This window comes from Poromitra crassiceps (genome assembly GCF_964638095.1).
Source record: "Poromitra crassiceps genome assembly, chromosome: 3".
NCBI classification, from domain to species: Eukaryota; Metazoa; Chordata; class Actinopteri; order Beryciformes; family Melamphaidae; genus Poromitra; species Poromitra crassiceps.
In genome coordinates this window covers 96,273,622-96,288,785 of record NC_139625.1, presented here as the reverse complement: position 1 = coordinate 96,288,785, position 15,164 = coordinate 96,273,622, and the positions used below count along the sequence as shown (strand labels likewise).

General features: G+C 43.3%; 1 protein-coding gene across 5 annotated transcripts in view; it reads right to left on the bottom strand.

The window, feature by feature from the left end:
• Nucleotides 1-1,410: 1,410 nt before the first annotated feature.
• The window catches only part of rps6ka1 (ribosomal protein S6 kinase a, polypeptide 1), a 192,304-nt gene continuing 178,550 nt past the window's right edge, over nt 1,411-15,164 (bottom strand). For all 5 annotated transcript variants that reach the window (XM_083633915.1, XM_083633916.1, XM_083633918.1 and 2 more), the window contains 6 exons: nt 14,029-14,187; nt 11,694-11,855; nt 11,417-11,493; nt 8,377-8,494; nt 7,537-7,674; nt 1,411-3,392 (listed from right to left, as the gene is read on the bottom strand). In XM_083633915.1, coding sequence (XP_083490041.1) covers nt 3,270-3,392; nt 7,537-7,674; nt 8,377-8,494; nt 11,417-11,493; nt 11,694-11,855; nt 14,029-14,187 — 777 coding nt within the window. In that variant the 3' untranslated portion in view covers nt 1,411-3,269. The remainder of the gene's footprint in view (nt 3,393-7,536; nt 7,675-8,376; nt 8,495-11,416; nt 11,494-11,693; nt 11,856-14,028; nt 14,188-15,164) is intronic.

The following is a 15,164-nucleotide window of genomic DNA, read 5'->3' as shown; positions in this document are numbered from 1 at the left end:
CATTTGAAAATCCATTCCGCCTCTTTTTGATTGAGGCGTTTCTGTCTATCCCCTCTTCTATCCGACTCAGGGATATGGTCAATACCCATAGCCAACAAAGAGGAGGGGCCTCATTTAGGCCACCTGTGAATTGTTTGAGCTATACACCCTGATGAAGGCCAGATCTGGGCCGAAACATGTTGGTGTTTTTAAACGTTCATTATGAACTAACCATTTAATGAAATAAAGGTTTTTTAACTTTTATACCAGAGAAGAGCTGCCTTGGTCCCTTTTTTGTCTAGATGGTCTGCTTTTCCTGACCAAAGAGCACCTTCCTGGTTTCTACTGCAACCCACATGAGCGCTTCTGCTGTTTTTGTCAACAAGGGAAGATGGTTTTAAATGGTTTCATACAATATCATAACACTCAAATTGCAAATTGATTGTAGATAGAAGAAATGGTTTGATAGGAATAAGTTGTCACTAAATGAAAACAAAAGAAAATGTATGGTGTTGGTGTTATACGGTTGAATGTGAAATTAAACTGAATTTAAATGGAGCTGAAATTGAAAGAGTATCCACCTTATTTTTGAATGCCCCACTGTGAAAAAATAATTGTGGGTACAAGGTCCGGTTTAACGTGACTTATTGTTGCAGCTTGCCATTTCCTTTGTTATACTCGGCTGCAGACCCGAATTATAAACCGGAAACTGGAGTACGTTATAAAAGTTATACATGTATATATAGTCACGTTATAAACAACTAACCAATGCTGGGGGTCCGTATGGAAACAGTGTTACTCGAAATGGTTAAAAGTTAAATCAATTTGATCATTCAGTGGCGTTTTACTGCCATGTAAAGTAACTATCACGCTAGCATTAGCCACAGTAGCCGACTACCCACAATGCATTACGTTATCCCAGCACCCGAACGACACGGCTGTAGAGCAGAATGTCTCTGCTGTAAAATCCTCATAGACGTTTTTTTTGTCAAGTTAAAACTGTAAAAATTACACCGGAAGCAGAAGAAGCACCCATCAGGCATCATGGCAGCTAGAAATAAAGTGGATGAAACAAAATTATTGGGTGTGATTATAGATTAGATCATAGTCTGTTGGAAGCCACATATAGAATATATCAAAAGTAAACTAGCTAAATTGGTTGGTATTCTATATATATATATATATATATATATATAGAATACCAACCAATTTAGCTAGTTTACTTTTATATATTTTATATATATATATATATATATATATATATAAATAAATAATACCAACCGATTTAGCTAGTTTACTTTTATTTATATATATATATATATATATATATATATATATATATATATACACACATGTATATATATATATATATATATATATATAACCAACCTGGTCACATATCTGACAATAGAAGACAAAGGAGACTTTTTGTCAAAGCAACTGGATTTTTAATTCAATATTTGTAAGATATAAAAATCTTCATCTTTATGATACAATAACATTTGACCATTTGTCTGTTTTTACTGTAGTCGAAGGAGGGAGACTTTTGCCACCAAACAAAAATGACATAACTGATGCGTTGTGAGGTGAGACCGCTGTTTCATGGATTATTTAGCCACACAGGTCTTCCCTTCTTTCGATGTACAGTACAGTCTGTCTGTTTGCTTGGTTAAAATGCATTTTCCCCATTCTGCCTTACTTGTAGGCCTCGGCACCGAGCTTGACAAGACCTACCCCCCATGAATCAACTTCTACAGTGAGACACATCTGCCTTTTACTGATTGTAAATGGGAGACATGGGAGCGCTTTTTGGGATATTCTCACATTTGAGCTGTCATAGTCAATCAAATGAAAACCAGTCAGCAAATGTACAGAAATGGAAAGACTGTGAATGAGCTAGATGTGTGAATACAGACCACCCGAGATACTTCCAAGTGAGTGATCAACGCTAACCAGTGACTTGACAGATGGAGATTTGAATGGAGGAAAAGAACGCTCAGCCCCACCTCCCCATGACATTCACAACAGAAGAAGAGAACTGTATGGCATTAACTCCACACACTGACTTCCTGCAATGTGCTCGGCGTGTTTCTTTCACTATTTTAAATCACCACTTTCTGTGGACAAAAAGAAGGAAAAAAAACAACCAACAATCAACAACGAAAGCAGCCAACACAGGAAACGGCATTCAATATGCATGATCCAACAAACAGTGAGGAAAAAACACAGAAAACAAGAACAAAGCAAATATATAGATTTTAACATGCCAATGTTCCTCTTTCACAGAAAGCCACCTAGTTTACTCTTTTTTTGTTAAGTCATCAAAAATAATCGACATATCTGTAATGTGGGCCACTGGCCAGCAGGCGGACCAAGCGGAGTGAAGGAGAGGGACAAGGAAGCCACATGACATCATCACGGCAGCATCCCGCAAGACAATACACATGCACACACATACACTGCAAGTCATGCAACTAGCACACACACACACACACACACACACACACACACACACACACACACACACACACACACACACTCACACTCTCTCTGTAAAACAAAATACAAGCATAGATCGACATTAACCAAAACATCAGCATTTGACATTTCCCAGAATCCACTTGTTCTGGCTGTACCAAACCCAAAGAGGCATTTGTGGCAGAACTGTTTCATATATTCATGTTAATGATGCTCTCTCAGCAGCTGTCGTGGGCACAGGTTGATTTGGCAGCACTACCGCTAATATAAAGCTCATCAACTAGAGACAAAAGGAGGGGAAGACGGAGCACGAAACAGGCAGACACAGGCGTGCAGCAAGCGGAAGGACAACCAATCACAGCAGTGCGGAGGAGAGAAAACACTTTCATTATTATCACTATCGAAAACGTGGCCGCATTGACTCCGTGGCAGGTCACACACACACACACACACACACACACACACACACACACACACACACACACGTACACACTCTCTATCTCTCTCTCTCACACACACACACACACACACACACACACACACACACTCTCTCTCTCTCTCACACACACACACACACACACACACACAGACTAACAGATCTGCACCCTTTTTTGCCCTCACTGCCAACCCCCCCCATCCACCTTCATGTCCTTTTGCTCGTCCAATATAGCAAATAGACTGATGTGACAAGATGGGGGCAGGACCACAGTCTGTTCCTTGGCTGGTAGTAGCAGGTGGAGACTGATCCCCGAGCGAAGCAGACGGCGGGGTCTCGCTCAGTCATCAGTGAGCCGATTGGTGGTGGTGAGTCTCTACAGGGAGGTGGAGGGAAGTTTCTTGACGCGTCTCTGGGCTAGGAAGGAGCTCTCGATGGGCTTGAGCTCTGGAGTGGGCTGGGAGTTCTTCAGGGCGGAGTAGGTGGCTGCCATCGCACCCTGTGCACAACACAACCGTGTGGGGACGTTTAGGCACACCTTATTGACATAGCAGCACATTTCATACACAAGGCAAATTCAATGTGCTTCACATAAACCACAAATATGCATCATTTGTCTTGAGAGAGAGAGAGAGAGAGAAAGAAAGAAAGAAAGAAAGAAAGAAAGAAAGAAAGAAAGAAAGAAAGAAAGAAAGAATGAAAAACAACGAACGAACAAACAAACTCACAGATGATTTAGTAAAAGGCCACAGAGAAAGGGAATAGCTTAATGGTGATGTTTAGTAGCTGGACAGGACAGTTTCGTAGTCCACACTCCACTGTCCACTGTCATTTATTATTATTATTATTTTTTAATTAAATTAATCTCCATAATATAATATACCGGTATACATAATTATTAGGGCTGTCAAACGATAAATTTTCTTAATCGCGATTAATCGTGCGATTAACTATAGTTAATCGCGATTACCGTATTTCCGCTAATAGTGGCCCCTATTCAATTACAGGCCTCGCTCTAATATAGGACGGGGGGCACGGCCTGCGCGGACAAATAAAGGCCCCTCCCTCAATACAGGCCAGGTCCAAAAAAAACAAAAACGAAGGAGCAAAAACTACAGTGAATACGGTACTGTAAAACACAACGCATCTACCGTGTGACGTAACCGGACGTAACGCAGAGACCAAACGAACCAGACGAAAGTTTGACGTTAAGTTTAAAGACAGCGTTGTGCAATATGCAGCGGAACATTTGGTACAGTGTGATGTGGAATCAGCCCTTCAAGCAGAGCCTGCACGATGCCTACGACGAGTGGATAGCTGGGGACGCAGATAAGCAGTACACAGCTGGAGGTGGAAACCTAAAAGCGCCTGCTCGACGCCTGCTTGTGGACTGGGTGATCGCCGCCTGGGACAAGCTGGACAAGGATCTGATCAAAAAGTCCTTCCAAGTTTGTGGACAGTCTGTGAAAACTGACGGGAGTCAAGACAACCTCATCCACTGCTTCAAGCAGGGACAGCCCTGCGCCGCTGGACGGGAGGCTCTCGCCCAGCTGCATTAGCGGGACCAGGAGAACAGACAGGCAGCCGAGGATGAGGAAGATGAAGAGGAACTGGTCAACAATGAACTTGTTGTTCTGGATGATGTTGATGATGATGACGCGGAGGATACCGACATACTAGATGAGGAGGAGGAGGATACTGAGTGAGTGAGTGACCACCAATATTTATTTGCGTTTGGTTTTATGCAATATTTTGCAATAAAAGTCATGAAAATAAAGGAGTATGTCCATGAGAGTTTAATATTAAGAAATAAAGGCCTCGCTCTAATGCAGGCCTCTGCTCTAATATAGGACGGGGGCTCTCTGCGGCTCAGTAAATAAAGGCCCCGTCCTATATTAGCGGAAATACGGTAATCGCATCTTTGTATCGCATGTTTAAAATGCCATTATTTTGCATTGCAAAGCATTTTAAATTAGATATTAATAATTCTTACCAGTGTGTCGTGATTGGGAATCAAATGAATGCAAATAAATGTACTTTGTGATCTTGAATTTTAGATTTATTTTCAATTCAATACAAGTGCAATGTAGACAGGAGGTCACAAAATGTCTACAAAATGCATCTTGAATAGAAAATAAATGCACAATAATTGTAAACACTCCAGAACGCTCCAGAACCGATACTTCCCGGCGGCGGCGCTGTGGAACAGTCAAAACCCAAAATGACACAGCTGAAGAAGGCTGTATCTGAGCTAAAAACTTTGGCACTTCCATGTGAATAATGGCTCGGTATTGGAAACTGTGTATTGATAACGTGTATATCGCGTGAAGCCATTGGAGCCGACCTCCCAGTGGTTAGAGGACCCGCGCATCCGAGACTCTGAAGGAAGAATGAGTGATGAGTCTCACGCTAGCTAGCTGGCTGCTAGCTGGCCGCTAGCTGCTATGGTATGCTTTGCTTTTAGGTGATAGCTCAAACTCGATATTTTAATTCCGTTTTACACAAGGTGCAAACTACTGCTCTTGACTTGTCCACTGTGCCATTTGGGAGTTATTTAAAGTAAAACGAGCCATTTAGAAGCATATTGCTGTCTTTGTCTTCCATGCCTGCACAGGCAGGAGACAGGAAATGGCTGCGAACGGCTTGACTACAAGTACGGGTGCGACGAAGGGACAAAATAGCGGCATGCGATTAACGCAATAAAAAAAAAAAAAAATTATGGGTGGCCCTTAACGCATCGCGATTAACGCGTTAACGCTGACAGCCCTAATAATTATACAACAGTTAGTTCCGGCCGAGCAATTTGATTGGACAAGCAGGCTGATATTTCACGATAACAGCACTGGCACTTCACTGTGTGTATATCACTCCGCTTCACAGCTGCTCTAAATCATTGACTGTATACATCCATGGTGTGAGCCTCCTCCAGCCTGTTAGCCGCTGATTTACTCCACAAAGTAAAACCATTAGACTGAGCTTACAGCGGGGCTTTATTCACCTTATTATTTGCCCATATAAGGACGTAATTTCGTAATCGTCTTTCCGTTTTAGACACGGAAGTAGATTACGTCTAGCTTTATCATTTTTAGACTTGCCAAAAAGCTGTTTTCAAGCAAAAAAACTAACTGTTTTAAAGTTTTAAAGTCCCTGGAAACCAGAAATAATTTTTTATTATTTAGCATTTTGAGTTCATCACATCACAGGAACCTATGTTAATAAGCCACCAGCCAAATTTGAACGATGATGAACGTCGCAAAGTATATAAATTTAGGTTTGACAGTCATGACAACAGTCATGAGAATCAATTAGATTTTAGACTGTCTTTTCTCCCGCTGACTGTGTGGGCGTGTCCCGTGTGTGTGCATGCAGGACTGCAGGTCTCCTCCGAGAGAGAGAGAGAGAGAGAGAGGGGGAGGGAAACGGAGAGAGAGAGAGAAGGAAAGAGAGATGGAGTGTGTGTGTGTGTGTGTGTGTTCGCTCGTTACTCGGCGCATACTGACAGAGAGGAAGAGAGACTCTGCCACTGCGGGTGCACAGCGCTACTGTGTGTGTGTGTGTGTGCGTGTGTGTGATTCGATTAAATCTTATGATGTGATAAGATCATTCATTTTAGCACCGTGCGCACCGCTCTCTTCAATGAGGAAGTAGAAATCCAGACCTTGTAGAAAAGTGGCGAATTTGGGGGTTCGGGTTGAAACTAATGTCTCCTACTTTCTGAGGCACACAATTACTCACATAAGACCCTAAATTTAATAGTTAGAAGGTTTTTGTGGATTTTGGTTTCCAGGGACTTTAATATTTTTTCGGGTGAGAACGTAACATTCCAAATATGTGAACAGTTTATCAGAATAACGCCTATTTGGAAATATTTAACGAGCAGCGAGGAGCGCTGGCTGTGTGACCGGTCGGACTAGCTAGTATCTGCCAACCCCTACAGTAGGCTACTGCCTGGCAGTGAGAAAACACTGTCGACGTGCTTTTGTAACTAACGTTAAATGCCGACCGGGTACAGCAATCGGCTCCTCGCAGCAGTAACGCTATGAACATGTCACTGAAGTTGGCTTCAGTGTAGCTTCTGAATGTTGCCAAACTTCATTCAGAGACGTTTTGTTTTGAAATTGGCCGCCAACTAGCGCTGAACCGGAAGAACAAATACAATTGCGTCGGAACGCGGAAGAGAGAAAAAGCGAGCTATTGGGCGAGCTTCTTCTTATGCTGCTTCTAATAGCTTTGCGGCAGACTGGATGCCTTGCGGCACATTGCTGCCTCTCACTGGTTGGAAATATTACTGTTTCTGCTTGCTAGTGCAATCCTGGGGGAACTGTTTTTGTTGGCGGAGGCGAATAATAGACAGAAATCATCAGTTGTCGCAAATTACTTGACAAAAATGCTATTATTGATGAATAGCTTTGTTTATGCTGGACAACTGTTGTATCAAAGCAATATCACCTGAGAGGGAGTGCTGTTGTTGTCTAATGTCGTCACGATGATGATTTTCTTCACGACCGAATCACAGCCGTGACGACATTAGCCAACAGCAGCACTCCCTCTCATTATTGCTTAAATATAACATAAACAAAGAATGTACACTTCCATGATTGTTTACTGTACTTGAAGTACAGTATTGGGCCCCATGACTGTACCTTGACCAGTTTGGGGTCATGGTGTGGGAGCTGGCTGTTGGGCAGGTGGTCTCTCTGGACAATCCAGGGGTGTCTGAGCACCTGCTTCGCTGTCAGTCTCTGGTGTGGGTCAACATGCAGCATCTTAGACACCAGGTCCTGGAGGGAACACACATTTTCACTATTTATTAAGAGGATAAACCCCTTGAGATGAACCATCTCGTTTTCAAGGGGGTCCTTAGCACAGCTACACACACACACACACACACACACACACACACACACACACACACACACACACACACACACACCAATCTCTGTTTTGCTGTGGCTCTTGTGCTACTATACTGTGCTGTGGACAACATTTCAAAAGATTTACAAGAGCCTTTCTTAAAGGATGGCTTTACCGATTATCAACCCACTTTGTCTCATATCTAATCTGGCTCATATAAGCACATGGGGCAGTGTTTACCTTCTCTCTCTGTTTTCCTCACAGAGAAAAATCTGCCCCCGCCAGCTGCAGGGGCAGCATTAAGGCTTGTTAAGGCTCTCCATGCGATTCTCTCCGTGGATGTGCACATACTTAAAAAATAAACAATAACAGCCGCCCTCGGAGCAGTTTCTGCTTCTCCAGCAGAACTTCCACAGCACCATTTTGACACACTGTGATGTAAAACACGTCACAACGGAGCGCTTTGCCAGAGGAGGAAATGGGAGATCTCCATGAGGAAAACGGAGAGAGAAGGTAAACACTGCCCATGTGCTTATATTACCAAGATTATTAATGATACAAAGTGGGTTGATTAGCGGTAAAGTCTTCCTTTAACAATTTGAAGTCTTTCGAGATATTTCTTGATCTACCTTGGCAGCATCGGACACAGCGTCCCAGTTGCCTCCGGTCAGACTGAAGTGACCGCTGCCTATCCTGCTCAGGATCTCATTCGGGGTGTCCTCAGGCCCATTGGCAAAGGGTGTGAAGCTGGTGTGAGGAAGTGGGACAGAGAAAAGTGAGTGAGTGAGTGAGGGAGAGAGAGAGAGGGAGAGAGAGAGAGAGAGAGAGAGAGAGAGACTATCATATCTGCTGGGTGAAACACAACAATGTGCGCAAAGGACAAATGGGACACAACCACCTTAACTCATTCACCGCCAAAGACTGAATTGACTGAATATCAGCAATGGCCTTCCCCGCCAAGGACGTGTTTGACGTGTTTTTGTTTTTATTGGTGCAGCGCCTGCAGCAAGCACTTGCCCAGCCTGTGACACAGACACAGGTCCCTGCCTTCAAAGGGTAGCCGACAGCACGCGATCAAACACATACCGCAGCTGTTGTTTTGAAATTGAGCAAGAGGAAAAGCAGAGAACGGGTAACGCTTCCTTGTGCAGACAGGAGAAACGCCATTGAAACGCCCTCGGCGCGCTGCACGAGCTGGAGTCGCCTTCCTCTGTGCCAGCCAGGAGAAAACGGGAGAAAGTAATCAAGAGATGTGTTTGATCATCGGAGGAATGAGGAAATGATCGATCAGTTTGCGAGGGCGGTGAGGACGTGTTGAATAGCCGAGGGGAAAACGGGAACGATCAAATAGCAGAGTTGATATGACAGGGAAACATGGACGAGGACGGGTGTACCAGAACAAATCAAAAATAAACACAGGAACAGCTAGGCAGCAGCGGGCAGAAGGCACTCACAGCAGCCCGCTGTCCTTCTCAAGAGCTCTTCAGTTGGTTCATGAAATCACTGGGCTGCGTGCCCTCCAGTGTTGCTCCTGGCCAATCCCAGCGCCACAGGGCGTGGTTATTGCTTATCCTATGTTGGGTTAGAAATCTAAAAGGGGGATCGTGTGTGTGTGTGTGTGTGTGTGTGTGTCTGTCTGTCTGTCTGTCGGTGTGTCTGTCTGTCTGTCTGTCTGTCTGTCTGTCTGTCTGCACACTCACACCGAGTAAACTGTATTGTTGAATGTAAAAAAAAAAGCACTTCATGTGTATATATATATATATATATATTTTTTTTTTGTCATTTGTGTCCTAACGAATAATATTTACATGTCTGATGTCAATACAGTTCAAAATAAAAGAATTGAGAGTGAGTTATGCCTGAGATTGTGCCCTTTTACAAAAATGCTTTTTTCTCCCTTTTCTCTTCCCAGACAGGCTTTTTTGGTGAACATGGGGTGTATAAAAAGGGTTATAAGTAGAGTACAGAACATGCTAAAAGCTAACTTTCTTTTTGGGGGTGAAAGTAGAGACTTAGATCTTCATTTCGAGGTATTGGACATCACTGTAGTCCTAGTACAGAATTTACTGTGGGTCTTGAAAGATGACCAAACATTATGGAAATACTTGGCCTGTGCCAAAAATGCCAGTCAGATATTGGCAGTGAATGAGTTAAAGGTCAGGGTCCACCCTCTGCACATCTTGTACATAGACATGCTGTACATACAGTATCTACTGTACAGATATCTTTAACTCATCTGCCTATATCCTTCTTTTAAACTCTTGTTTACCATAGGCTTATGAACACATTTGTTTGCAAGATCGGAATACAATTTTTTTTTTTTTTTTAATAATTGTGTTGTTGTTGTTGTTATATTATATGTTATGTGTTGTATTATTATTGTGCATTTTTGTTTTGTTTTACACCTGCTTTGGCAATGTAATATGTTTTCCATGCCAATAAAGCCTTTTTGAATTGAAATTGAATTGAGAGAGTGAGAGAGAGAGAGAAGCCGCTTTCACACACAGATCCTGCAAAATTGCAGTTCAGAAGGCCCGCAAAGCCAGCAGCCTCGTCACAGAAATTGCTTTCACACACAGCCAAGCAGCACCGCCACATTCCCGTCCTGGGGTGTGCTTTCAGGTGACAGCCACCTCTCCCGGATTGAAAGGTGAGCGGAGGCATTTCCACCCAGCTCCTCCTTGCCCAAATGAATATTTTGTAGCCTAGGCTACTGTATGCTGTTCGAATTCATTCAACAACCAAACATCGCCGATGTATGCCAGCCAACGACATGCAGCTGCGGTCATTAAGGATCAAGTGATTAGTGATAAAACAGGAAAGTGTTGTCCACATGCAGCATGGTAAGGCTTTCAATAAATCTGATCGACTTTATGGATCACAGATGCACCATCATGTAGCCTATTAGGTACAAGGCTAATTCTTATCTTTTGGTTCCAGTTTTTTGTAAAGCAAATTATTCCCATGAAGTAGCCTTATTAGCGTCCATTCTGAAAGACAACGCCCGCATATCAAACAGCTGCAGTCTGCATAACGTTCATCGGGGGAATAGTATAGGCTATAAATGCACATGACTACTATAACGTCAGTAGTTTTTGTAAGGGAATGCACAACTGGCTAGCTAGACAGATTGCAGTTCTGGAGCTGGTTTCCAGAGTGAATATGCTCAGACCAACTCGCCACAGACAGCTATAGTCCTCTGAAGCGTATTATTATATCCGTTAATTTACCTACTATGTCAACATCGTTTGAGCATAAAGCCTAACCTACTGACAGGCACGGAGCATTCCTCCTGGCGCCCCTGCAGTCATGATTGTATAGGCTACTTTTTTTTACTTTCACTCATGCCTTTCATATTGCTGCATGAGGTGATTTCCCCTGTAATTTTTTTATGAATGAGCTGACCATGAATTCGCCCCATTCCGGCTTGCCGCTCCTACGCTTTCAAGTGGAGCCGGGTTGCCTGGTAACTGCTGTGATCAAATGGCACTGTGGCGCTGTGACTAGGTCCACTTGATGGAATGAAAGGCGTACAACAATTACCCACCAACCCGCGTTCACAACTTTCACATCGGAGGCGTGGATCCTATTTTCCGTGCATTTTGCGGCTTTCAAGGTCGGTGTGAAAGCGGCTAGAGAGAGAGAATGTGTTTGTGTGTTGCTATTCACCCGGCCAGCATGGTGTACAGCAAGACTCCCAGACTCCAGATGTCGCAGCCTTCGTCATAGCCCTGACGCTTCAACACCTGCAATATAGAAATGTGTTTTATTTTCAATGTCTAACACATAACATAATGTTTAAATTCAATATCATTCAAAGTTTTCGTTTAAAGGCGGTGTCTGAGAGAAAGAAACGTCATCACTTTTCGTGCGATCACTAGTGTGAGATCAAGACCAACCAATCATAAACCTCATAGGGATGGGACCGACCAATCACTGGGCTCACCTCGGGAGCTACGAAGTTAGCGGTGTAGCATGGGGTCATCAGCAGCCCGTTGTTGGCACGCAGTTGCTTAGCGAAGCCAAAGTCACAGATCCTGATCGACTCTGGGTTCCCCGACTCGTCGACATACAGGATGTTACTGGGCTTCAGGTCTCTGTGGACCACCTGCAGAGAGGAGAGAGGGAGGGACATACAGGATGTTACTGGGCTTCGAGTCTCTGTGGACCACCTGCAGAGAGGAGAGAGGGAGGGACATACAGGATGTTACTGGGCTTCGGGTCTCTGTGGACCACCTGCAGAGAGGAGAGAGGGAGGGACATACAGGATGTTACTGGGCTTCAGGTCTCTGTGGACCACCTGCAGAGAGGAGAGAGGGAGGGACATACAGGATGTTACTGGGCTTCGGGTCTCTGTGGACCACCTGCAGAGAGGAGAGAGGGAGGGACATACAGGATGTTACTGGGCTTCAGGTCTCTGTGGACCACCTGCAGAGAGGAGAGAGGGAGGAATGACCGTGCCGCCCGTCTGATGGAGGTTTGAGAGTGGCTCTCACAGCTGTCAATCAGCCCTTTTTATACCGTTAAGAACAAAATGACAGAAACCATCTTTGAGAAAAGAATATTTGACGTGTACTTAGATTTTTTTGTTTGGCTCATGTCGCATCTTCTAACATGAAGGGCGCTGGATTTATGACCTGTACTGCAGCCAACCACCAGGAGGCGAGATGTTTTGGCTTCACTTTTTAGGAGCTGTCATGACATCTATACAATCTATGTGTCATACCCATAATCACAATAAAGAATACCCACTCTGATATTACTGTATTGTGTTTTTACAGTAACTGTTCGCAGTGCTGTAACTTGATCCTGCTGTATTGTATGAAGCCTCCCGACTTTAAAGTCAATACAAACTGAGGATAAAATTCAAACTAGAACGACCGCACCGCGGATTATGCCTCCGCCAACAAGTGAGCAGTCAACATCCATGTCTGTCCAGACTTTGACGTTTGAGCAAAATGTGAGGCAATTCCGCCAAGGTGTTACTGAGGTATTATTATTATATAAATATACATATACCGGTATATATATATATATATATATATATATATATATATATATATATATATATAATAATAATGCATTTTATTTATGGGCGCCTTTCAAGGCTCTCAAGGACACCGTACAGACATGGTTAAAACAAGCAGCAATAATCAAGGCATAAAATACAAATACAAAATATAATTTAAAAACAACAAGTAAGTAAAATAATTAGTAGAGAGAATAGGCCAGTTTAAAAAGGTGCGTTTTCAGGTGTGATTTGAAGATAGAGAGAGAGTCAAGGTGTCGGATGTTTTGTGGGAGGGAGTTCCAGAGATAGGGGGCAGAGCAGCTGAAGGCTCTGGACCCCATGGTGGTCAGGCGGGCAGAGGGTATAGAGAGTTGGAAAGCAGAGGAGGATCGGAGAGCACGGGAGGGAGTGTAGGTGAGAAGGAGTTCAGAGAGATATGGAGGTGCAATATTGTGAAGGGCCTTGAAGGTGAGAAGCAGAATTTTGTAGTCAATCCGGTATTTAACAGGGAGCCAGTGGAGCTGTTGAAGAACGGGAGTGATATGCTGAGTGGAAGGGGTTCTGGTAATGATACAGGACACGTACATACAGGATACGGGGCTTGTCCCGTTACGAGAGAGTTCTGGTAATGATACAGGCGGCTGAGTTTTGAACGAGTTGGAGTTTGCGGAGACAGGTATGGCGTTACCAAGCTAGAAAATGGCGTTCGTGAGGTCACAGTGAGCTTGACCTTTGACGACCAAAATTTAATCAGTTCATCCTTGAGTCCAAGTGGATGTTTGAGCCAAATGTGGCGAAAGTCCGTCTAGGCGTTCCTGAGATAACGCGTTACCGAGCTAGAAAATGGCATTCGTGAGGTCACAGTGACCTTGAACTTTGACCTTTGACTACCAACATGTAATCAGTTCATCCTGGAGTCCAAGTGGATGTTTGAGACAAATTTGATGAGATTATGTCATGGTGTTTCAGAGATATCGCGTTAACGAGCATGAAACGAGCGGTCGCGAGGTCACGTGACCTTGAAATTTTACCTTTGACCACCAAAATCTAATTAGTTTATCCTCAAGTCCAAGTGGACGTTTGAGGAAAATAGATAGAAATTCTGTCAAGGCGTTGCTGAGATATCGTGTTAACGAGCTTGAAAATGGCGTTCGAGAGGTCACAGTGACCTTGAACTTTGACCTTTGACCACCAAATCAGTTCATCCTCGAGTCCAAGTGGAGGTTTGACCAGCTGCTGGAAGTGGTTTAGTAGTGCTGGTAGTTCTCACCCCCTGTGAGTGCAGGTACTCCACAGTCTTAGTGATGGTGTGCAGCACAGCGCTGGCCTCTCGCTCAGAGAACGACTTCTGCTTTAGGATGCGATCTAGCAGCTCTCCTCCACGCATCAGCTCCGTCACCAGGTAAACCTGCTTACCTGTGTCATACACCTGAGACACGCACGCACGCACGCACGCACGCACGCACACACACACACACACACACACACACACACACACACACACACACACACAGATATTAGGCACTGGATGTGTGGTAATCAGTGTTGGGCAAGTTACTTTCAAAATGTAAAATACGACATATTACCAGTTACTTTCATTTGAAAGTAATAAGTTAGTTTACAATATCTGTCTGTGTAGAGTAACTCGTTACTTATGACGAGCTTAGAAGATGAGCTTTCAAGTAGGTTAATAAAAGATAGAATAATGACAAATAAATCATGTACCGTAAGTTTAAATTTGAAAAGATTTGTACTGGAACAATTGAAAAATTGTTGAAGTGCTAGTAAAGACAAACCTTCCGGATAATCTTGAAGTGAAGCTACTGAAACCTGTAGCAAAACTGATTGCTCTGCCTATTTCTTATATTATTAATCTAAGTTTAGACAAATGTATTTGTCCATCAGAATGGAAAATAGCCAAAATAGTTCCACTAGAAGAAAATGGTAAAGAACCATTCTCAGGAAAAAATAGTCGACCAATTTATCTGCTTAAAGCTGTTTATTACCAGCTTTAAGTAAGATTATGGAGAGAATAGCATATGAACAAATACAAAATGACTTCTGTAAAAATGAATTAAATACTGTGTATCAACATGCTTATAAAAAGGGGCACTCCACAGCTACAGCATTAACTCAGATGACTGATGGATGAATGAAAGAAATTGATAAGAAGAAAATTGTTGGTGCTGTATTGCTAGATTTTAGTGCAGCATTTGATATATTAGATCACATGTTGTTATTGAAGAAATTGAACTGTTATGGCTTTGAAGCACCTGCTGCAGCATGGATCGAAAGCTATCTCACAAATAGGAAATATACTGTACTTTTTAATGGTAGTTATTCTGAGGTAAGTGCATTAAGTTGTGGGGTGCCTCCAGGGAGTTGCTTAGGACCACTTTTGTTTTC